General features: G+C 44.3%; 1 protein-coding gene across 43 annotated transcripts in view; it reads right to left on the minus strand.

Annotated features, from left to right (window-relative positions):
* Positions 1–7,872: 7,872 nt before the first annotated feature.
* The window catches only part of LDB3 (LIM domain binding 3), a 148,360-nt gene continuing 133,417 nt past the window's right edge, over positions 7,873–22,815 (minus strand). For 33 of the 43 annotated variants that reach the window (XM_083740330.1, XM_083740326.1, XM_083740332.1 and 30 more), the window contains 5 exons: positions 18,946–19,267; positions 15,780–15,960; positions 14,125–14,245; positions 13,650–13,765; positions 7,873–12,757 (listed from right to left, as the gene is read on the minus strand). In XM_083740330.1, coding sequence (XP_083596456.1) covers positions 12,668–12,757; positions 13,650–13,765; positions 14,125–14,245; positions 15,780–15,960; positions 18,946–19,267 — 830 coding nt within the window. In that variant the 3' untranslated portion in view covers positions 7,873–12,667. The remainder of the gene's footprint in view (positions 12,758–13,649; positions 13,766–14,124; positions 14,246–15,779; positions 15,961–18,945; positions 19,268–22,815) is intronic. The other 10 variants (XM_083740355.1, XM_083740342.1, XM_083740353.1 and 7 more) reach the window with 1 other exon arrangement.

Here is a 22,815-nt window from a genome sequence, read left to right on the forward strand (position 1 = left end):
CCCTCTTCCCGAAGGAGCGGCCGAAGGCGCGGCGGAGATTGCCGAAGGGCCCGAGGCGCTGTGGAGGAGGGGGGCGGGGGAACATTCCTCCGCCATCTCCCTTCTCTGGAAACCCTCGACGAGGGTGGGGACTCGTTTCCTTACTGCACCAAATCTCCTCACCTACCTGATACGTGGAGAGGGAGTGTCGGATTTACGTATAAGCTAAACAAGCTATAGCTTAGGGCCCCACTCTCTTGGGCCCCCCCAAAAAAAATTTAAAGAGAAAAAAAACCTGGATGTACATTTCCAAAATAAAAGATAAAAAAACAAATAAAATAAAACCTACGTACAGCAACAGTGTTTTGTGTTGTGTAGGCTCCTATGATGTAAGTAATGGGCACCGTCTGCTCCCTAAAATATCACTGGTTTGCTCATTTCTATATATAGGGTGCCTACATTCTGCATGGACTGGTTGTATGGGCAACATGTGCAAAAGCTTTAGATACCTATTAGGTCCATATAGCATACATTCAACGCAAAAAAAAATAATATATCAATTTGTTGTTGACAAAAGAGAGCTGGACATATAAAGGGCCCCATTACCTTCAATACCTTAGGGCCTCATGGAACCTAAATCTGGCCCTGAGTCTCCCTGATGTGATTCAGTCCAATATCCGCCCCCCACCCCAATTTGGTATTACAGGATGCAGAAAGCGTTGACGGAGCGTGTCTGCTGTCGTTTGTTGAAGCCATGTTTCCTGTGAGAGTTGCGAATGTGAATGCTGCCCTTCCACCTTGTTTGCAAGGTGCTGCCAACGCACCTGTACACATATAGGATTGTAGAGTTTGAATGGGGGCACCCCAGAGTCATCTAGTCCAACCCCCTGCAATGCAGGAATCATTGGGCCCCATGTGGTGCTTAAGATCCACAACCATGAGATTAATAAGAGTGATGCTCTACAGACCGAGCTATCCCAGCCGTCCCACCCTGTATAGACATTTCCCCAATTGACACATAATGCTCTGTGTGTCAGTGTGCAATTCTGGTCACCACACCTCAAAGGGGATTTGTGAAGCTGGGAGAAGTGCAGAAAGCAACCCAAAATGAGGGAAGCAAGTTAATTCCCCTGCGAAGGAAGGAAGGATGTTCTGGCCCTTTCAGCTTGGAAAAAGCAGGAAATCAAAGAGAGCCTAGGAGCCAATTCCTAGGGGCCGAGTTGGCTCCTTCAGCCCACCCACCCCCAATGAAATATTTGAAGTGGCCGGGCCCCCACAATGTTAATGGGCATTGCCATTCAAATACTGTGTGTGCACCACATCTTGTGATCAATTTTGCAAGACAGGGCTAACTTGCACCCCCACCCCTATTTTATTCAAGTTGGCACCCTCGAAAGGGAGGGCAAGGCTTGACCAAAGGCATAGAAAAATGCTGCACAGTGTGAAGAAAAGTGAACTGTGAGATCCTGGAATAAGGCCTGGATTGTCCAATGAAGTTGAATGGTGGGAGATTCTTCACGCAGCCCATAGTTGAACCTAGAAATTGCTGTCATAAGATTTAGAGACAAGCCACCAAAACTGTGTTTTAAAGCACCATTGATGTTCCATCTGTTGCTGCTAGGGTGGTACAGTGGAACTTAAATTTGATCAGTGAGGATGATACAAAAGTCTCTGAGATATGTAAGACCCACATTATTTAAAGGTTTATAGGTCGATAACGAGTGCCATGAAATATTCTTAGAAGCCAAGGATCTTTTAAAATATGCAGTGGATTCCTGGGCCATGGGTTGTCAGTGATGTCAAGCAAAACATTTACGTATTGTTATTTCCCACCCCCTCTTTCGTTATACTTATGACATAATGTTGATCTCATTATAAGAAAACTCATTACCCCAGAGCTTGATTAATCCTATCTTACTGGACTAACTTCTGTAGGACAAACAATTATCGTTAACGACAAAGCTTGCATCCATGAGACCCGTTTCTGGTTTGCATTTACCATATATTACCATTTTTATGTATATTTTATGTAAGCCGCTTAGGGCTTTTGATGATTAAGTAGTATATAAGTAATAAATTAAGTCTTCTCCCACTGTGCCTGCTTTTTCTTCAAACATTGTGGCCAACTTGCAGTGCAACTGGCTCAAGAGAAGGGAAGGAAATAGGTGTACATGCACACATGTGCATGCAAGGTTGATATCCCAGCACAATGGGGGGGGATTTCCTTTTCTTGCCTAATGCTCAAGAATGGTTGTGTCTAGCTGCAAATACAGCATTGCTCTGCTACTTGGAATGTCACCAGCCAGTCCCCCACCCCTGACAGGTAAGCTCACCAACAGATGAAGGGGCCTCCCAGAGGATACTTTGCACTAGCTCCCTTCAAACCTGGTGCCAGCCATGTGTGTGAAATCTAGAGTGGGAAAGCTTTTTGGCTCAGTGGGCCAGATATGTATCTCCTCCCACTCCACTAGCCAACTTTAACAGATGTCGTGATAGCAATGTGCAATCCTTTCCCCTCCTACTGCTCTCCCCCCCCCTGCAGTTCACCTCCCCAGCCACGTTTTCCACAGTGGATGTCCCTAAAAGTGTGCCCCAAAATTCTGGGCGTGGGAACTGCTAAGTGTTAAACTTCTGCTCTGCAAATGCCAACCCCCCTGCCCGACATTTTGCAGAAGCTTCTTCTCTGCAAATGCCAGCCCTGGTGCTGCCATTTTGCAGAAGAGAAGCATCTTCGCTGCCAAACTAGTTTCATCCCTTTCAAGTTGTTAGCACAGGTGTCTTCACTCACTTCAGTGAGGGGGACAGTTCACACAGTGCTCTCAGGGTCAAGCCAAAGTGTTTGGGATTGCACAAATAATCCTATTTAGCAGTTTTATGGTTTCTAGACTGCATTCTGCATTCTGGGGCAGTTTAGAGGCACAGGCCTCTTTGTGTGGGTGGGTGTGGAAGAGTTGTTCAGATTATCCTGAACTGAGATAGTATGCTGAAGAGATCTTCTGTATCTTCAAAGTAAACTAGGTGTGTTTCTAGTGCTAAGGTGGCAGATCAATGAAAGACAAAGAACAATTCCTGTTGCATTGGGGTAGGGGTGAGTTTTTTTAAAAAAGGGCGGGGGAGGAGGAGGAATAAAGCAGAGTGAATTTGGGTAATCAAGTGACCTTTATGTTTAGGAATGCTATTTTATTATAGAAGAGTTCTTTCAGAACATGACAGTTCTATAAAGTACATTAATTTTATTTTCATTATTTCAGATCTCCCTGGCTTGATAATGTCCATTGAAACACCAATTTCACATGGTTTGCTCCCCTACCCCACACACACACACACACACACACACACACACACACACATATATATATATATATATATATATATATATATATGCTTTCGTAGATTTTCACGGGTACAGGAATGCAGGTTTTGGTGTCCTCGGGTGTCTTCCCGTGTAAAAGTTGGGGTGTCTAGGCGACGTTTCGACGAGGTCTCACTCGTCATCTTCAGGCTGGTGCTTTCGGCTTCTGTTCCAGTAACAAGAAGCCGAAAGCACCAGCCTGAAGATGACGAGTGAGACCTCGTCGAAACGTCGCCTAGACACCCCAACTTTTACACGGGAAGACACCCGAGGACACCAAAACCTGCATATATATATATATATATATATATATATATATATTGACAAGCCTCATGTGGGTATGCTGCAGACAGCATTAGAAAGTGTCGTTGCGGTTTTGGCAGCAAATGTTGTGAAAGCGAGTTGCATTGTCTGTGAAATCTACTGCAGAAGAACTCTTAGGTTGTGCTAACATGCTTTCTCTTCTCCTTCGCAACTGGCTAGAAGATTGTAGTCCAGGACATAGTGGCACTTTCTCATGGCAGAGTGCCCTCTTTAGTCGAGCGATTTCTAAAGGGTGCCTGATTGGGAATAAATGCTCGAGGCACTTAAAATTGGCAGCTGGCCTCCAACAGAATTCTGTGGGAAACACTGGCGTATATTGTCAGAAGTCCAATCCAATATTGTAAGCTAGCAGGCAGAATGAAGAGCTTGCTGCTTCAGCTGGGGAGATGATAGCTTTGGCCTTGAGAGCTGTACTCTCAATACAAGAGTGTTTGAAACACTTCGTACATGCTGTGTTCTCAGCTACCCCCTACAGTTCCATTCATTTTATTCTGTTTGCAATTCTTTTATTATTCTTTTACGATGTATTGTTTTAGATACTGTAAGAAGCCTGGAGAATCAATTACCAAAATACAGGGCAAGGATGTTTTAAATAAATAGTTAAATACAATAAATTAATATAACACTGTAAGACAGTCCATATCTCTTATGTACTGAAGTTCTCACCCCTGGGCCAGCAGAGGAGATAGTTATGCAACTAAGGGATCGAAAGTAACATTCAGTGATTGGATAGTTTTAGAAAATTGTTACAGTTACGTTGTACTGGAGCTCTATATAAGCAGGCTGACTGAACCCTTCAGTTCAGTTCTGTTCTGGCCTGTGAATAAACAAGAGCTGTTTGAAGAATCGCTGTGTCGTCTGATACGTTCACCCACACCTTAATAGTATCGCCCCACGTTGCAGACTGGGTGGTGGGTGGGTGATTGCTGAGAGTCCCTGACTGAGATGAGATATGAATTCTTGTCTTTATGGCTCACAGCTCACACTCTTGCCTGGCACCATTTCTACTGGATCCCCATTTCACTCATCAGCTAGTACTAATTAACACAGAATAATGTTTCAGTATGAATCTTAGCTAGGGAACGAGGGGACTTTGTGACTGGCCATTTTTTCCTCCTTGCATTGCTGGTATCATTGAGTGGTTATTTTACACATTACAGCTTTCTTATATGGAGGCGGTGGGATTGGAAGCAAAAAAATAGAAGCTTGTGTTAGTATACAAAGTGGGTTGCAAGTATATATGCATTTAAAGGTGAAGTTACACCAGTCAAGATACTGTTTCCTATAAATACACCGACTTCAGGAATAGTCTTCATGCAGAAAAATTGTGATGTGTAAACCAGTCCTGAAATCCAAGTACAGGAAAGTAAAAGCAAGCATGCAGCAGAGGGAAGGCAATGATTATTTTATTTCCCTTTTGTTTATGTGGGGAGGGTGTGTGAGGGGGTGGGGAGAGAGAGAATGACTGAAAGAAACTTGTCCAAGGTCACTTAGTGAAGCATGGTGGAGGTTAACTCAGATTCCAGACTTCCCTGTTGCAAGTCTGGTACTATCTGTAACAAAGAAAATGCCAACTTCAGATTAAGGGTTTTGCATTTTTTACATTCTGTTTTAATATGGATAACAGATTTAAACAATAGAATGGGAAGTCTGTGTTATCTCTCCCAGACAGTAATGTGAAAAACCTTTTCCTACCAAGTGCCTCAAATGGTGGAATATGTGATGGGGAGGGGAAAAAAATGTGTGTGTGTGGTGTGTTAAAACAAGTTCAGTTATAAACCCTAATGTGGAGTCGTTCTTCTTTTGTAAACCAATGGTTGCCCCAGTTTGACTGATCCCACAAACCTCTTATTTCTTCATGAAGAAGTGTTTTTGCTTACCTATCAAATACTTTTTTAAACAAGTATGCTATCCTAAACTTACTTACTAGGGAGTAAGCCCCATTGAAGGCAGCGGTGGTACTTCGATCTAAGAAAACATGCTTAGGATCGCACAGTTAACTGCTTATCTTTTTTCTAATTCTAAATGCTATCAACTAAAACCTAAAAAAAAATGTTGATGCACTGAGTGTAGGATAACCAGCCTCATATAACCAAAATGTTTATGTCTAATTCATGCATGAAGGGGTTAACGCCATAGAGTAAACTGTCCTGCCAGGCTTAGCAAGGTCATTCACCATCACCTTGAGAGGAGTGGTCTATGCTAGATGAAGTGGGAAACTTTGGAAGGAATTTAGAAGGGCATATTTTAAAGGTCTAACAGCCTATATTTCCATTCTTTACTTTGCAGCATATTTTTGTGATTTCAATTCTCTGCTGGGGTTCCCCAAACCTGGATCTTGCCATCCAGAGAATTCTCCTTTTATTTACCTATTTCCTTGTCAACCAACACTGAGTTTATTTCCAGCTTCATAAGCCCTATAGGCTTTGCTCGTTTTAAGTGCTCCAGTTGTCCATTTTACATGTTGGATAAATTATTACCAGCTATATGAAGAAAGTGATATAATTGCTTAATAGCAGGAGCAAAAATTGTACGACAGTATTTTTTATATTCCAATTAATTTTAAGTTTTATGAATCAATGTAGCATTTGCTCTGTTAACAACTACCTTAAAAGCTGAAAGCAAAGAATCAAACTTATTTTACCCCTTTGCTTTTGTGCATGCATGCTTGCACTTTTCCCCATTTACATGCCCAGAATAGTGATAAAGCATTGTAAATGAAACGCTCAAGATTTTAAAAATTGCAGCACAACTGCTAGAGAAGTTTATGACACGATCCAAAAGCTTAAACAATAGTTTCTGTTGCAAATGCAGCCACAGGAAGCTCAGCTGTGCTTCTCTTACAATTAATTGCTTCCGCTGTATATAAAATTGAAAGTATTGGGCACTCTGGTGCGGAAAAAGGATATCCTCATACAGTGCTCCTATTTCCTTACCAAGGGCTATTACTGAGCCTTTCACCATTAATCCATTTATAATAAATTATCCTGTGATGACAAAAGAGAGGCTGAAACAGAAGGCCAACTATGACCCTTAGCGTTTTGCATTTTTGTGCTCTTTTCCATTTGGATCATATTTACAAAGTGCACCTCTGCTAGAAGGTGTTTACTTTTAGGACTTCAGAACTCTAGAAAGAACAAGGGCTTAACTCTAATCCTAGGATTGCCATCAGAAACATGAACTTTGGGGATGGGGCGGAGGGATAAGCAGCCATGGAATGGGAACTGGGGTAAGGGTTACACACTCCTTCCCCCCTCTCTTCTCTGCTCAAAATGGCCTCACAAAGCTACTTTTCCTTACAAAAAGGGCTACAATTTTGCAATTGTGCATAATTTGGAATTTGTCCCTTAGAGTAGCCTGCCTTTGGAATAATCACTACAAATTCCCGTTTTGTTTTTCAATGTCCTGGTTGCACTTTTGTTTTATTTTTAAATTTTTTTATACTGTACAAGGCTTAGAGATTTTTTTAAAAATCAAACAATTTATAATGCTTTAACAAAATAAATAACATGACTTGAAGTAGGCATGTGTATAATATCCGTGACATTTCCTCCACCCCCGATTCTGTGTCTGGAGTAATTCATATGCATCAACCAAATCTGTAACTCTTTAATAGGCATAATCCATTTAGCCTCTGCTACCCAGGGTTCTGAAGAATTCTGAATTATTTATTTTGCAAAGGCTACAGGATGGGAGGCAAAATGCAAGAGAAATGGAAGAAATGCCCAAGGTTGAATATTACCTGCTTCACAAATAACAGTAAACCATGACTTTTAAAACTATGGTTTACCAAACCATGGATTAGTGTTATGTGTGAACTCAGTCCAGCAACTGAACTACCATATGTCTTATTAAATATGTGTAAAAGTCACTCATTAAGCAGGGTTTGTAGTTGGCTCCTAAATCTTAGTCAATGTTAACCATAGTTTAGTGTTACAGGCAAGCCCAGACCTCTTCTTTAAATATGTTTAAGGAGCTGTCAACCACCCAAAGGCTACACAGCCATGAATGAAAAGGGGCAAAAAATCCAAATGCCTCAGCATTTTGGTTAATGTTAACCAAGTTGTAATGTTATGTGTGAACCTATGTATCTCAGAACTACTTTTCATAAAACAGTTGAAAACAGAAGATGGCTTTTTTAATGAGAGTATTCCTGGCTGATAAATTTTCTTTCATTCTCTATGAAGTTGAGAAAGAATTTTCACAGCGCTGGGTCCTTTTTCTTTTTTCTTTTGAAGGGTGCAGAATATTTTATTTGTGTTGGCACATATAATCCATGCAAAGTATATTCACTCACACCTCACAAATCACACATTACAATAAACATCTGAAATAAAAACCTAGGTGTTCAAAAACCAAACCCATATGTAAAAGTAAGGTCACTTGTGGTGTCAAATCAATATTTCCATACATTTTAAAAAAGCAAGATGCATAGTGTGATTGCTGCAGAGACCAAATCACTGAGCTGCAAATGCGAATAACTTCATTTTTTTTTTTACAAAATATCAGCACCTATTACCAGGCCTTCCTATTTAAAATTACGTGACCTAGCAGCAGATGCTATTTTTTAGTTACTGCTGCAGCATCTGTGTTACTGAATAGAGAGCGAGCTCTGAAATAAATATTTCATCCAAGCTACTGACCGCTGAAGGACCAAACCTGTGCCATTTGCTTGTGTGTATTGGTTTTATTTTTGTAAACTTGATTTTTAGCATGCAGTGGTAAATTACATGAAATGTTTTTCTGAATGTTTATGACTTATGCAACATGTATTGTCCTTGAGGCAAACAGATTAAAAGCCAACTACAAAGGGGTTGCAAATCCAGATGGAAGGTTTGCCATGTGATTCAACAGGATGTGGATTGCACCCAGAAAGTTTTAAATAGATATTGGTGAGTTTCAACTTTAGAAAAAATAAAAGTTATAGTGTTTACTTAAATATCACTTGATATAATTTATCAAATCCCCTAAAATGATTTAATGCAACTTTCACCATTTGGTCATTCACAGGTACAGTATTTGACTTCTAGGAATAAAAGAAGCAAAAATAATCACCACTCTTGCTAGTGAAACAAAATAGGAACAAAATTATTTTAGTAGGTAATAGTTACAGGTCACAAAAAACGGTGAAGATCTGAACCTGCCTAGTGTTTTCCTTCCCTCAGCAGTTAATTTTCTACTTGACTATAGGCCCTACTCTGTATTACACATGCATATTCTTTTTCTTAAAAAGAGTGGTCTTGGTGGGGCAGATATGTGAGTTAACTCTTTGATGCTAGATACATTTACTGAGCAGTAAGAGCCACTGCAGATGTTACTTTCAGGCAGGCATGGCCAAACTTGGCCTTCCAGATGTTTTGGGACTACAACTCCCATCATCCCTAGCTAACGGGACCGGTGGTCAGGGATGATGGGAATTGTAGTCCCAAAGAATCTGGAGGGCCAAGTTTGGCCATGCCTGCTCAGGGCTTTGCATGTGAGAATTATTTATTTATACCCCATATTTTCCTGTCTGACAGATAAAACAGGAACAAGATAAACAGATAATGAAAATGGCTGACTTGTATGAGTCATGTAACATGGAAAGAAAAAAACCCCGTGGGAGATCTTATCCCCTTATCTGCAATGGTTTTCTAGTCGCAGAAAGGCAGCCGCAATCTCCCATTTGTGCCCTCCTGTATTCTACTACTCATTTGTGCAGAGCAGCTATTTCTGCAGGTAAACTGGTTACAGCAACACCTGCCCTGGCTCTGAGCAGCCACCAGCATCAATGGAACCCTTTTCAAGTTAAACGTGTTTAGGGTCACACTCTACAACTACCACCTAAACATGCAGAGACTTCTGGCAGAGACGTATACAATAGGGTATATAAATAATGGCAGGATTGTGGCAGCAAACAAGGGGGCAAATGCATCTACCACTTAAGAACAGCGGAGCAGGTGAGAGATGCTCACCCTTGTGGTTTTAGTCATCCAAACGTTACTGGAAGAGCATGGGATCCAGTCGCAGCGCAGCAACAGCAATGCTACCCCTGCAACTTAAGAATGGGCCCTAAGTGACAACTGAGTGATTAATGACAGAGTTGTCACAGTGCAGTCAACCCATGATCTATTGTAGGGTTTGTCATTCTCTTGTGAAGCAATAAATGTGGCTCACTGTCCTTTTATTGGTAGAAAGTGCCCGCCAGAGTAATCTGAAGTGGAAAAAAGAGCAGTGTGATAATTGAGTCCTATTCGTGCGTGGTTGACTTCTCAGATCACAGAAAGTTTCACTGCCACCAACTATTCTAATTGTCTCCAGTTCCTAAGATGTAAAGAGAAAACCAGCATGACTCGTATATATTTTTTTTTTAAAAAAAGTTTGACTAAAATGCTAGAGATTCTTTTAAAAGAAGAACAATTAACCACACAGTTCTGCAGTCCTTGTTAAAATGACAAGACCAAGAAGAATTAAAGTGCTGTACTTGCATATATTCTGGAGGTCAGATATGCTTATCTATCCAACATAGAGACTGAGTAAAAGGAGCAAAATGTTGCATACAAAAACATTAACCTTGTGGTTTGTCCTCCAGTCTAAGGGAAAGGGGAAAATCAGGGCAGTATCCTGCCAAAGTTGAGCACCTTTAAGTCAAATTGATTTCAACCAGATAGCAAACCATATGCTAAACCAGGGTTTCCCAAAACTTGGGTCTCCAGCTGTTTTGGGACTACAGCCCCCGTCATTTCCAGCTAGCAGGTGGCTAGTGGTCAGGGATGATGGGAATTGTAGTCCAAAAACAGCTGGAGACCCAAGTTTGGGAAACTGTGCTGAACATTCTCCTGCAGAAATCAAAAGTGGTCTTAAAAGTGCATTCCATAACTTATTTCTTTTAAAAAGGCATAGTGTTTGAGAGCAAGATAAAGCAGGTCCCCCCCATTTTTTTTGACATCTAGTAAATAATAAAACACTACTTAAAAGGGGGTGCTATTTAAATACTCAATAGTCCAATAGTCAACATCTTTAAAATCAGATGGTTCTTTTCCCTTTTCATGAATGCTAAGTATGTGTTACTATAACCTTCAATTCCAAAGCTATTTACTGGAGGGTACAACACTGGGATGATTTCAAAGTAAATGGCTTCAGATTATGACCATTTTGCGCACTCAGATGTTACTAACACTGACATACTCCTTCCATGCCTAGATCACAGACTGGGATGCTCCTCTGAGTAGACAGTTGCTTGATACTAACTGCTTAAATATCCAAACCTACAGACGGAATAAATACATGCTGCCAGTCTCAATAATACAAAAGCTACAATAAGTATACTTGTTCAGATATTGTGCATGATTTGTTCAAAAGGCGTTACGCTAATACTACTCTAATTTCCAAAAGCTTCATTTTCTTGCAGCAGCAAACACAATCACACTTCAGAGGTGACGTTATCTAAGAATCTAATCACAGTTAGAACTGAGCATGCAGGTCATTCAGGGCTGCCCTGTGAACGGTATCAGTTTTAGCAGAAATAAGGGTTTGAATTGCCCCTGGCTGCTCTGGACTCCATTGTCCTTTTGGGAGCTGAGATTACACTATCTATTTTCCCTGCACCCATAAGATGAGAGGACAAGCAAGAGGAAATGTTTCTCAGCTACACAGAGAAATACAGAGCGGATCCTCTCTAGGCTTTCCTCTTGTAGCAGCAGACTGGGGAAAACTGGTTCCCTTGTGATGCTCTGAATGAGGTAATCAGCTAAAACTCTTTAATGCTATATACTCTCTGTTGCTTCTCTTCTCAACAGGAATTATAGTCAACTAGCTTATTTCCTCCCCGCTCGCTTCTCCTACCAACCACCCCAACAGACAATTCCTTTCATATATATCCAGAGCCTTGTGGCGACAGCTTCTCTGTAGCTCTATCCCACAGGATTGCTTCATGCATGTGAACACCGTAACAACTTGGGCAAAGCTGACTGCCTGGTTTCCCTTCCCCCCCTTGCATGATCGCTACCCAAATGCCACTCTTTCTGGCAGGAAGACTCATGCAATGAGCCCTGTACATGTGGTTGCGGTATAGACACGCATGTGTCATGGCCATAGCATCACAGGGAAATGGCTACCATGCAAATTCAGGTATGGGCAAAATAGGCCTGAGCTTACTCCACACTCTATCCCAACTTATATCAGGGCCAATTCACAGTCATGGAAGCAAGGAAGCTGCTGGTCTTGTGTCGCTCCAACAATGTGAGGATGAAGGAGATGCATGGGAACCCAGGATGTGGCTTATTTCCATTCAAGTATTCACCAGCTGGGAGGGAGCACAATGCTCATGCAAGGAAAGGACCACATCACTGGTCCCGCCTTCCAGGATTCCTCCATATTCAGTTACCAGGGTGATGTGGAACTGTACATACTAGAAGGAAGACAGTTCCACATCTGTGTGATGAAGTGTGGACATACCCTATGCTGTGTTCTGATTGCAAGCCTTGACCAATGGGGTGTTTTTAGTTAACGCTATGAGGTTCATAAAAGTCATTCTAGAGTCTAAACTGTGTTTGTTTTGTGAGGAACACTCAGTTGACCTATCACTATCGACTATAAAAGTTATGCTACGCCTACTATTTTGACACTTTTGAGTTGTAAAGTAATACTAATAATGGTGTTTTTTTTAAAGCACTGTTGTGAAGTATAAGCTTTAAGTGTACGGTGCTGAACACACACACACTAGAAGATATTCAGTATTTGTAATTTTATGCAACCATTTTATAAATGACCCCCCCATTCATTTTGCTTAAATCTTTGCAGCAATGTTTCACTGTCAAGTTTTGAATATTCATTTCCTTTTTTAATATGAAATATGTAGGAGAAGGATCTGCACATAGAAAAAGCAGCTGAATTTAATGTCAGAAGGTTCAAAATTCATTACCTCCCCTGACCCCTCCCGTCCCGGTCATGAGAAATCCATAATTATCTATATTTCGTTTGTTGAGCCAACTCCTAAACTTTTCACTTTGCCTTTAGCTTCTAGTTCTTCCTTTAGACATTGATGGCGTGTGCATGCTTCTTGCATAGCGGCTTATCCTTCTTCGAATAAAATGGCTGGCCTTCCAAATTCACATGGCACACCTGAAAATTAAGAATACAGGGATATTACGTGTAATCAAAGAGGGTGAAAGGCAGCATTCAAATTTCACGAGTTCAACAAAATGGCGTGTGAGTCCACCCCTAAGAGAAGCAGAAGAAGAATTTGGACTTGATATCCCGCCTTTCACTTCCCTTAAGACAGGCATGTTCAAAGTTCGCTTTGGGGGCCTAATCCACCCCCTGTGGCAGTTTATTTCCTGGTGTAAAATCCCAACTTTGGGGTAAAATTGTAAAAAAAGGTCAACAACTTCAGTCTTAAAAAAAGTCAACCACTTTGGCCAGCCCTCATGCATGTTCACTTCATCAAATCTGGCCCTCTTTGAAAAAAGTTTGGGCACCTCTGTGAAGGAGTCTCAAAGCAGCTGACAATCTCCTTTTCCCTTCCTCCCCCACAACAAACACTCTGTGAGGTGAGTGAGGCAGTGAGACTTCAGAGAAGTGTGACTAGCCCAAGGTCACCCAGCAGCTGCATGTGGAGGAGCAGTGAAGCGAACCCGGTTCATCAGATTCCGAGTCCACCATTCTTAACCACTACACCAGGCTGGCACTAACCTAGGCAACGAGAGAGAGGTGCACACAAAAGTATAGATAGTGGTGGCAGGTCCTTTAGGGTGTATGGGGCACTGCCCCCCGCACCTCAGTCTGCCCTCAGGAAGCCCCCATCTGCACCAAGTGAAAAATGCCTTGGAGGTAGAAAACTGGTGCATCAGGAAGAAGACTACCCTAGAACCCTCCTATATAGTGAACCTCCCACCCACTGCAGTCATAATGCTACAGTCCAGAAAGAAACTGAAGTGCCACAAATTTGCTGCATGGGAAGCTTAGCAAGAGGAGGACTGCAAAGCCCCAGTATGTTTTGATGCAAGAAACCTACAGCACAAATGAAGCAGGTGTCATGCCAAGTGTGTCCAAGGGCTTCGATGAACTTGTCTCCTGCTTCGACAGGGAAGTCACACCCATGGCATTTGGTGCTGAACAAGGCCACATAGTCTAGAAATGGAAACAAAAAACCAACATTTAGAACGCAAAACAGCTAACTTTCTTCCAGATCTGCTGGGTTTATTGTTGCTTGGAAGACCGTTTTTCAGCCTTGCAAACTTGTTCTGGAATGGCTTATTTCTCTCCTTCTGCCACCTATCCAAAACATTTGAGGGCAAATCCATGTGCAAAGTGTGGGCACAGTTTCAAATGGGAGGGTTGGTGGGGAGAATAGGCGCAGTGCCCAGTTATTCCATTCTCTTGGGCAGCCACAATTTTTGCTTGCGTGCAGAGGTTTCCGAAAGAACAGAGGGCTGGGGGAGCAACACTGTCCGTAAGATTTCCAGGAGCATAAGCTGGGTGTGCAATACCTTTCTCACAGTAGGGCTCTCCATCCTCCATATGGAAGAGGCTATTCCCAAATGGCTTCCTGCAGGCAGCACAGACAAAGCAAGTTGTGTGCCAAGTCTGCCGAAGGGCATGCATCACTTCCTGAAAGGCAAGCAGAGTAGCAGATGTATTGTTCACCACTGAAAGGGCATTCACGGAGAGAGAGACAGATGTGTCAGGCCAGGGCAGTGAAGGATAGGAGGACGATATGTTCTTCCTTAACTGGAGGGAAGAAGCCTTGGGCCAAGTGGAGTGGGGAGGGGGCTAAACCCTTCCCTCCCCAAGTGGCTTTCTCCCACAAATCTGCTCTGCCAAATGTTTTGCCACAGCTGACACAGATCTGGAATGTCGGCTGGGGGGCAAATCAGCTGGTAGGAAAGGGGTGTGTGTGGATTAAGCATCTCCGACCCGCCCAAAACTTCTGTACAACACATCTTCCTAGGCTCTATTTCCCCAGAAACAGTGAGTGGGCTTTAAGAGCACAAGGTCAATGTGGCCTACAATCTGAGTTGAAAATAATCAAGTTCCTCCCTCCAGGTTCCGGCATCAGCTCAGATGTCTTTTTCAGATGCGAGAATACAAGCTTAGGCTGGCACTTTTTATTTTGGGGAGAAAGCCCCTTAAGCGGATGAGCACAGAACTGCTGTTGCCCCACAGGTGACCATTAAGGTTGGGGCTCCGAGAGGATATTTATGGAGCCCAGAGCCAATGAGACAAGGTCCTCTGACAGAGACATAATTTCATATTTCTGGGATGGGCAAGAGATTTCAGTTATGGACCAAGACCCTGAGCAAGCTTTAGAGACCTGCTTTTGGACAGCAGCCATGGAGGACCCCAGTCTCAACTGGAGCCCAGGCCAGTTTCTTACCAACCCCCTGCTCTGTGGGTGGGGAGGGGGGATGCCTTTGGCATAGCTTGGGGTCCAGCATGGCTGCTTTTCTATCACAATAAAAATAGCCAGCTTAAGTGCACATTTTAGAGAGCGTTTTTAACAAATGAGAGAGAAAAGGGAGAGAGAGAGAGAGAGAGAGAGAGAGAGAGAGAGAGAAAGAACACAGAGTAATTTATGCACCACTCTGGCCACAGCTAATTACATGTCAGGCAATTGTTTAAATGTGCAGGTGGTGCTATAGGAAATGCTTCCTCTTTTCAGCTTTTTAATTCATACTTACACATATATTATGCAATTTGATCTGATGCTCTGCCCTTTTCGCCTAGCGCCGACAGCCCACCATCATTTAGGTCAGTAGCATGTCTCATTAGTGAGTCACTGTTAGCAAGTTTAATTAATTTTAATGAATGCGTTGCAAAACAACCCAGTAAATGAGCTTAGATTAAGTTATGGAGTTCACAGCAAACAAAATTCAGCTTGCGAACAGAGGCATGTTTGCTTACTGGCTTAAAGAAAAACCTATCAGTCATGGGCAGCCTGTGCTACATACAACCTGATCAGACACTGAACCAAATGGAAGCCAAGACAGCACCCTCAGGTTGACAGGCACAGAAACTGCCTGACCTCTGGTGCTGGCAAGGTCACAATCCATCCTTTTTGATTGCTACCTTGCGGGCCTAACTCTGCCAGAACTCTGCCACACATCTTCTGCTGGCATTTGGCTGTGTTTGCTCGCAGACTTACCCCCATGATCTTGGTGTGGCATCTGGCACAGGTAGGGGCAAAGAATTGCTCATAGCAACGCTCACAGTACACACTGTTCTGCTCCTCAACAAAGCCAACGTCAGCCAGGGATGCCTTGCAGTAAGCGCAGTAGAATTCCTCGGGATGCCAAGAACGACCCATGGCTACCAGGAAAGGACCCCTGTAAAACACATCCAGCGTTTAAATCGCAGGACAGAAACATCCAAAGGTTACAAATGCGAAGGACAGATCTACCTGTATATAACAACCTCACATTGCTTTTATATCACTTGATTTGCTCTGGCTTTCCCCACTAAATCCTGGGAAATGACGGTTTGATGGGGGTCCTGAAAAACCGCCTCCCAGAGGGGAAGTTGTGTCAGTCTGTTGCAACAAAAAGAGTCTTATTGCACCTTAAAGGCTAATATATTTATTGTGGCATAAGTTTTAGCAAGGCCCAAGACTTCTGTTTGGTGGTCTGGCTCTAGGGGCACCAACAGAAGGAAGAGCATCTACACACATGAAGATTGCACTACTTTTCCATTCTGTCAAAAAAGTCAGACTTCCTGCAACCTAAGAAAAAACAGAAGAATCACAGGGAAAACGCAGGACGACAATGACTGGGTGGTGGTGCCATGTAGATGCCCCTTAAAAAGTGAGTGGACGCATGGCAGTTTCATGCTAGATACTTGGAGCAGGAAAACCCTAAGGCGCCACAACAGCCTTTGCTCAGAATTGTCTGTTAAAATATTGCAAGCATCTCTTCCAAACTAGGATTCCTAAAAGCCGTTGCAAAGAAGGAATCACTTCTAAGTTCAAATCTGTAATGTAGAAATGCCCCAAGCTGAAAAATCTGAATGACGCTGACCTAGTGTTGCTATCAGGAGAATTAGATAAAGTAGGCATAATTAAATATGCTGTTTCTTTATATTCAGCCTTGGATAAGAACAGTTTGTACTCTCAACCAGATAAGTAGAAATGACACCTTGCGACATATTTCAAGTGCCCTGCATATGCTTCCACTGTCGTTAGTGATTCTTAAGTGCATATAAGTACCTAGTTTTGAATGCATACCAGCTCTGAAGAGTACATAAGAACAGGGCAGATGGTGATATATTCCTACTGAATATAAATGCATAGATAAGTCTTATTTCCCAAAAGCGCTAATAATAATTCTTTGGTTCTCTACCATGCTGGCAGGCTGCTAGATACAAAAGCCTGGGAGAAATTCTACTCCAGTATGGCCTATACCAGGGGTCAGCAAACTTTTTTAGCAGGGGGCCGGTCCACTGTCCCTCAGACCTTGGGGGAGGGGCGGACTATATGGGGGAGAGGGGGGGAGAACAAATTCCTATATCCCACAAATAACCCAGAGATACATTTTAAATTAAAGGACACATTCTACTCATGTAGAAACACACTGATTCCTGGACCATCTGCAGGCCGGATTTAAAAGGTGATTGGGCCAGATCCAGCCCCCGGGCCTTAGTTTGCCTACCCATGGCCTATACGAATTATTATTATTATTTCAATGGCTTCAGTGTGGTTTCCTCTGCAAGGTAAGGAGACTAGTAGCAGCAGCATGAGAAAGGTGATCAATTCCATGGATCACCTTAACAAAGAAGATGTTACAGATAGGTAGCCGTGTTGGTCTGCCATAGTCAAAACAAAAAAAATTCTTTCCAGTAGCACCTTAAAGACCAACTAAGTTAGTTCTTGGTATGAGTTTTTGTGTGCATGCACACTTCTTCAGATACCAAAGAAGAAGTTGAAGAAGATGTTGTCTGCCTTGTGCATAGAGCTTAGCTTTGGGCAAAATCCAATCAAAATCCCATTGCAACAGTGTGCCCCAAGGCCAAATTTAATCAGAGTGACTAGCACCAATTGCCTCTGCAGAAGACAATCTTATCAGGGTGGCGAGCATCCTGACCATAAATGCAGAGTGAAAAGAGGCATAGGAAATTAAAGGCTGTCTAGGAAGGAAGGACACCTTCCCCCCAAAGGTCTAAAAACTGGGCTTCTAAGACCACTCCCAGTTTCCTTTGTGTGGTACTTGCTGCTGGGTCACTTTGCTGCTGGAAATCCCTCCTGCTGACAGCCAGAATCCAGGGTCTGATTCCATCATCTTCCCCTGCTTTTCCTCCACAGCCTCTGGTGTTTGCACCTCTGGGGTCCCTGCTTGCTGCTAAGGGTTCAGAAGTCCTTTTCAGGGCTCTCCTTCGGGGTTGTCCACACCCCCCTTGTCCCATGACTATAAAGCATGTGCCTGAACGGTTTTCTGCTTGTGTCGTGTTTCTAGGCATGGGTCCAAGCAGTTTTGCCTTTGCCCCACCGCTATACCCAAGGAAACCTCCTATTTAGTGCTAAATCGGAGCAGACATCATTCTGATTGATGCTTGCTCCGATTCAACAGTAAATAGCGGGTTTTCCTGGGGGGGGGGAAGGAAGTGTGGAGGAGCCCTCTGTTTCTGCTCCTCCAGGGTCCTGCTTGCTGAAGCAGAGATCCTTGTTCAAAAGTCCTTTTCAAGGCTGCTTTCCTTCTTCATCCTTCAGTGCACGCCAGTTTTGCTGCTCATCAGGGTGGGAAAGCTAGCTTTATACAGTTGTACCTCGGAAGTCAAAAGGAATCCATTCCAGAAGTCCGTTTGACTTCCAAAAATGTTCAGAAACCAAGGCGCGGCTTCCGATTGGCTGCAGGAAGCCCCTGAACATAGGACGTTCAGGTTCCAAAGAACGTTTGCAAACCGGAACACTCACTTCCGGGTTTGCGGCGTTTGGAAGTCAAAAGTTTGACTCACAAGGTGTTTGACTTCCGAGGTATGACTGTACTGTCTTCCGGAGATCCTTCCACGACGGATTGTAGCTGCCCTACCGGCTCCATCTTCGTATCTCTACATGACTGTGTGTTCGACAAGTATTTTAGCTCTTTCTTAAGTCAGCCTTCCACAAAGCTTGTGCTGGCCACATGTAGCCAAGGCCTAGTTTGTGAGTCCGGGGAGAAATAGCAGTGTGTCAGCAGCAGCAGCAACAACAACACATCTTTCCTCCTGTCTTAAGGGCCAAAGCCCTGCTCAGCCTCACAGGAATCCTGGCCCACTGGTCTAAATTGCTCTGCGATGTGATGCTTTCCCATTCCCCCTCCCTCAGAAGAGACCCACTGGCATACCTGATGATGCTATTACAGTGTCCGCACAGCGGAGTCCGGCTGCTGGCTGGGAAGCGCTCAGCCCTCTGAATCGTTCCCCGGGCAACTGCCGGAGCCTGGGAAGAGGCCGGGATGGAAGGAGGTGGGTATGTGGGGGCTGAGGCTGGCGGGGGTGGCACCGGAGCCCCCCGTGGCAGGATATGCTTGGTGACAGTGGTGGTGCTTTTCCCCGGAGCAAACTTCTGGGAGAAGGAGTCGTCTGTGATCCAGGGAGGACGGCTTGAAGGCTCCGCTTGGCTTGGAGCTTGGGTGTGTACAGGCACTGGGGCTGGCGCCGGAGCTGCTGTTAAGGAAAGGAAACAGTGTTCATTCAGCTGCCTTTATTTTCACTATTGCAAGCCGCAGTATTGACCAGAACCTCCTTCAAGCCACAACGGCCTCAGGTGACTTCAACTGCCGCCCAGCCCATTATCACAAATCAAGTGCTGCGCAGCTGATCCAAGGATATCAGATAAGCCCCTGTCTCTGGAGCCAAATCAACGATAAAAGCCACTGCCGAGTCTCGGTTTGGCCATGATTATCAAGGTCACCTACAGTAACATTGCAGCAGCAGCAGCAGCAGCTAGGTTTTATTCAGGGAGGATGGAAAGAGTAAATACCTCCAGTGCATTTGAATAAATGCGGCATGCGACTGATATATATGCAAAACCTGAAGGACTTTTCTTATCTGCTGCAGCAAAATATGGAAAGTCCTTGGGTTGTGGTGGCCTATGGTGCAGTCAGAAGTTAAGACCCACTGTTTCAAGGGGGCTTAATTCAGGTAGGTGGGCAAATGTGTGTGCATGGATGTATATTGTTGGAGACTGGTTAGGGTGAATGCGGAACCTCAGCCAGCCCCCGCCTTCCTGGCTCCTTATTTATATCCAGTCTAGAGTATGGCACTGGCTGTTTTGCTTCCTCCTCCTCAAGTCTCAATGTTGTCATTATATAACTTGGTAGGGAGGAGGATGGGGGCAAAAGCTTGGATCTGCCTGGCATTGGCTCTGGCGCCACCTACTGGTGGTCTTCCACACAACCAGTTCCAATAGGTGCCATCCAGCACTGTAAAAAAAACCACACAAAAAACAACAACACCTTGGCCAACTGTAATTGAAAAAGGGTGTCAGACATGGGCATAGCCAGGAGTTTTGTTGGGGGGGCAGGCTTTTGTTAGGGGGGCAGAACCTCAGATTTGTATTGATTTGTATTTATTTTTACTGGTTTTTTGGGGGGCAGCAGTCTCCCCCATCTCTCCCCCCCCCCTTGGTTATGCGCATGGTGCCAGCAGCTTTATTCCAATTTGATTCCTCTGAACCGGGCAGAAGCTTTGAGTTCCTGTGCAACCAACAAAACAGCAACTTTTTTCTTCCTCCAGAAAGAAACGTGTCTGGGCAAATTCCCCAGAAAGACAGGCTTGCAACTCAGTTCTCATGCATTGCACTGCATAGTTCTTTTGAATGGAGGACAGCTGCAGGGACTCCCCATTCCCCCCCCCCCCAGGAATGGAAAGTATTTTTGTCTCCATCATAACGCTGTTTCCTGACTCTTACCCCCTCCCCTTAACGCCCCTCTCTACTTCTATTAAAAGCGTTGGGGCTTGCCTTTCTTCTTGAAATGTGCTGCCTCCAACCCGACCTCTCTGCTCCCCCCTCCCCCCATTTGTTGCTGGTTCCCTTCCAAGACTGCTCACTTTTCCAAAGTGTGAGCTTGATCTGATCTGCTGGCCACAGCTAAATTCCCTAGTACTTCTTGACGCACAGCTGTGGTATTGTTTGGGGGCTTCCTGACCTCTCCCCTCCCTCCCTCCCTCCCTCCCTCCTACATACATACATACACCCATGCACACCAATCCATAGGGTCCCTCCTGAAATCCAGCTGCCTTTTGAGAATGCCCCCATTGTGCTGAGCTCTAATATTATGCTCCGCCTTAGGTATAATGCCTCCATTCACAAACAGCTGTAATGCCCAGGGCGTAAAATAGGCAGCAGCAATTAACCCTTTGCACGCACCAAGGAATCAGGATCTCTTCCTCCCTTCCACTCCATAAAAACATAAGAAGCTGCCTTAAACCGAGTCAGCCCTTGGATCCCTCTGCAACTAAGGGACTAGCAGAGGCCCTGAAGGGTTTTGGACAAAGGGCTCTGCCAGCCTTACCTGGTGCAGACATTCTATGAATGAACCCTTCCCCCATCTATTGATTAGCCATGCTTTCATTCTCCTTGCACTCTTGCCAGATAGGCATGTGTTTTTATGGGGTGCATCTAACTATGGCCACAGCAGTTCAGCTGCCTTCTGATAACTCACTCCTGGCTGTGCAAATCAAGAGAGCTCAGCTATAGGATCAGCAGATGCCTGTGATGTTGTTTCTTACTGGACTGCCCCACTTCAGGTGGGAGATGCCAGCTGGGGTCATTGTTTTCAAATGCAGGCGCCCAGTGGTCCCTGGGAAGCTCACAAGGCAGGGCAGCGACAGCTCTCCGCTGTTGGTGTCCCTGGCACCTGGTAGGCTGCCCCTGAACATGGATGTTCTGTTTCCAGCTCTACCTGTCTTTCATATCAGAACCAGTGAAGGCGGTGAAGGTCCTGTGTGAGTGTCTGGAGGCGGTTAGATGATGGATGGCAGATAACAGATTGAGGTTGAATCCTGACAAGACAGAAGTACTGTTTTGGGGGGACATGAGGCGGGCAGGTGTGGAAGACTCCTTGGTCCTGAATGGGGTAACTGTGCCCTTGAAGGACCAGGTGCGCAGCCTGGGAGTCATTCTGGACTCACAGCTGTCCATGGAGGCACAGGTCAATTCTGTGTCCAGGGCAGCTGTTTGTCAGCTCCATCTGGTACACAGGCTGAGACCCTACCTGCCCAGAGACTGTCTCATCAGAGTGGTGCATGCTCTGGTTATCTCTCGCTTGGACTACTGCAATGCTCTCTATGTGGGGCTACCTTTGAAGGTGACCCAGAAACTACAATTAATCCAGAGTGTGGCAGCTAGACTGGTGACTGGGAGTGGCCGCCGAGACCATATAACACTGGACTTGAAAGACCTACACTGGTTCCCAGTATGTTTCCGAGCACAATTCAAAGTCTTTGTGCTGACCTAAATTGCCTCGGTCCAGTATACCTGAAGGAGCGTCTCCACCTCCATCGTTCTGCCTGGACACTGAGGTACAGCGCCAAGGGCCTTCTGGCAGTTCCCTCGCTGCGAGGAGCCAAGTTACAGGGAACCAGGCAGAGGGCCTTCTCGGTAGTGGTGCCCGCCCTGTGGAACACCCTCCCACCAGATGTCAAAGAGAAAAATAACTACCAAACTTTTAGAAGACATCTAAAGGCAGCCCTGTTTAGGGAAGCTTTTAATGTTTAATAGACTATTGTATGTTTGTGTTTTGTTGGAAGCCGCCCAGAATGGCTGGGGGGACCCAGCTAGATGGGCAGGGTATAAATAAATTATTATTATTATTATTATTATTATTATTATTATTATTATTATTATTATTATTTCACTGTCATGGGTCATAGCTGTTGAGATGGACCTATGCTTTGAGAGAATGTGTCTAATCCTTTTCTAACACCTTCTAACCCAGGCACCAGGCTTGATTTCAAAAGCTGCCTTCTGATGATCAGCTTGGACCTTTGGCAAGAGCCACCTTTCCTCTTCTGTGGCAGCCTGCTGAGCTGGGGTGGGGAGGGAGAAGGGGTGTAGCAGGCAGGGAGGAGAGAGAGAAAAAGAAAAAGAAGGGCTTGTGTGTGTGAGAGAGAGTCAGAATGGGGGTTTTATTAGGAGGGAAAAGGGTGTGAATGTGTGAGTAAGTGAAAGAAAGAGAAAGAGGAAGGGAGGAAGGAAAGAAAGAAAGAAA

The sequence above is a fragment of the Podarcis gaigeae genome (assembly GCF_964106915.1).
Source record: "Podarcis gaigeae genome assembly, chromosome: 5".
Lineage (NCBI taxonomy): Eukaryota > Metazoa > Chordata > Lepidosauria > Squamata > Lacertidae > Podarcis > Podarcis gaigeae.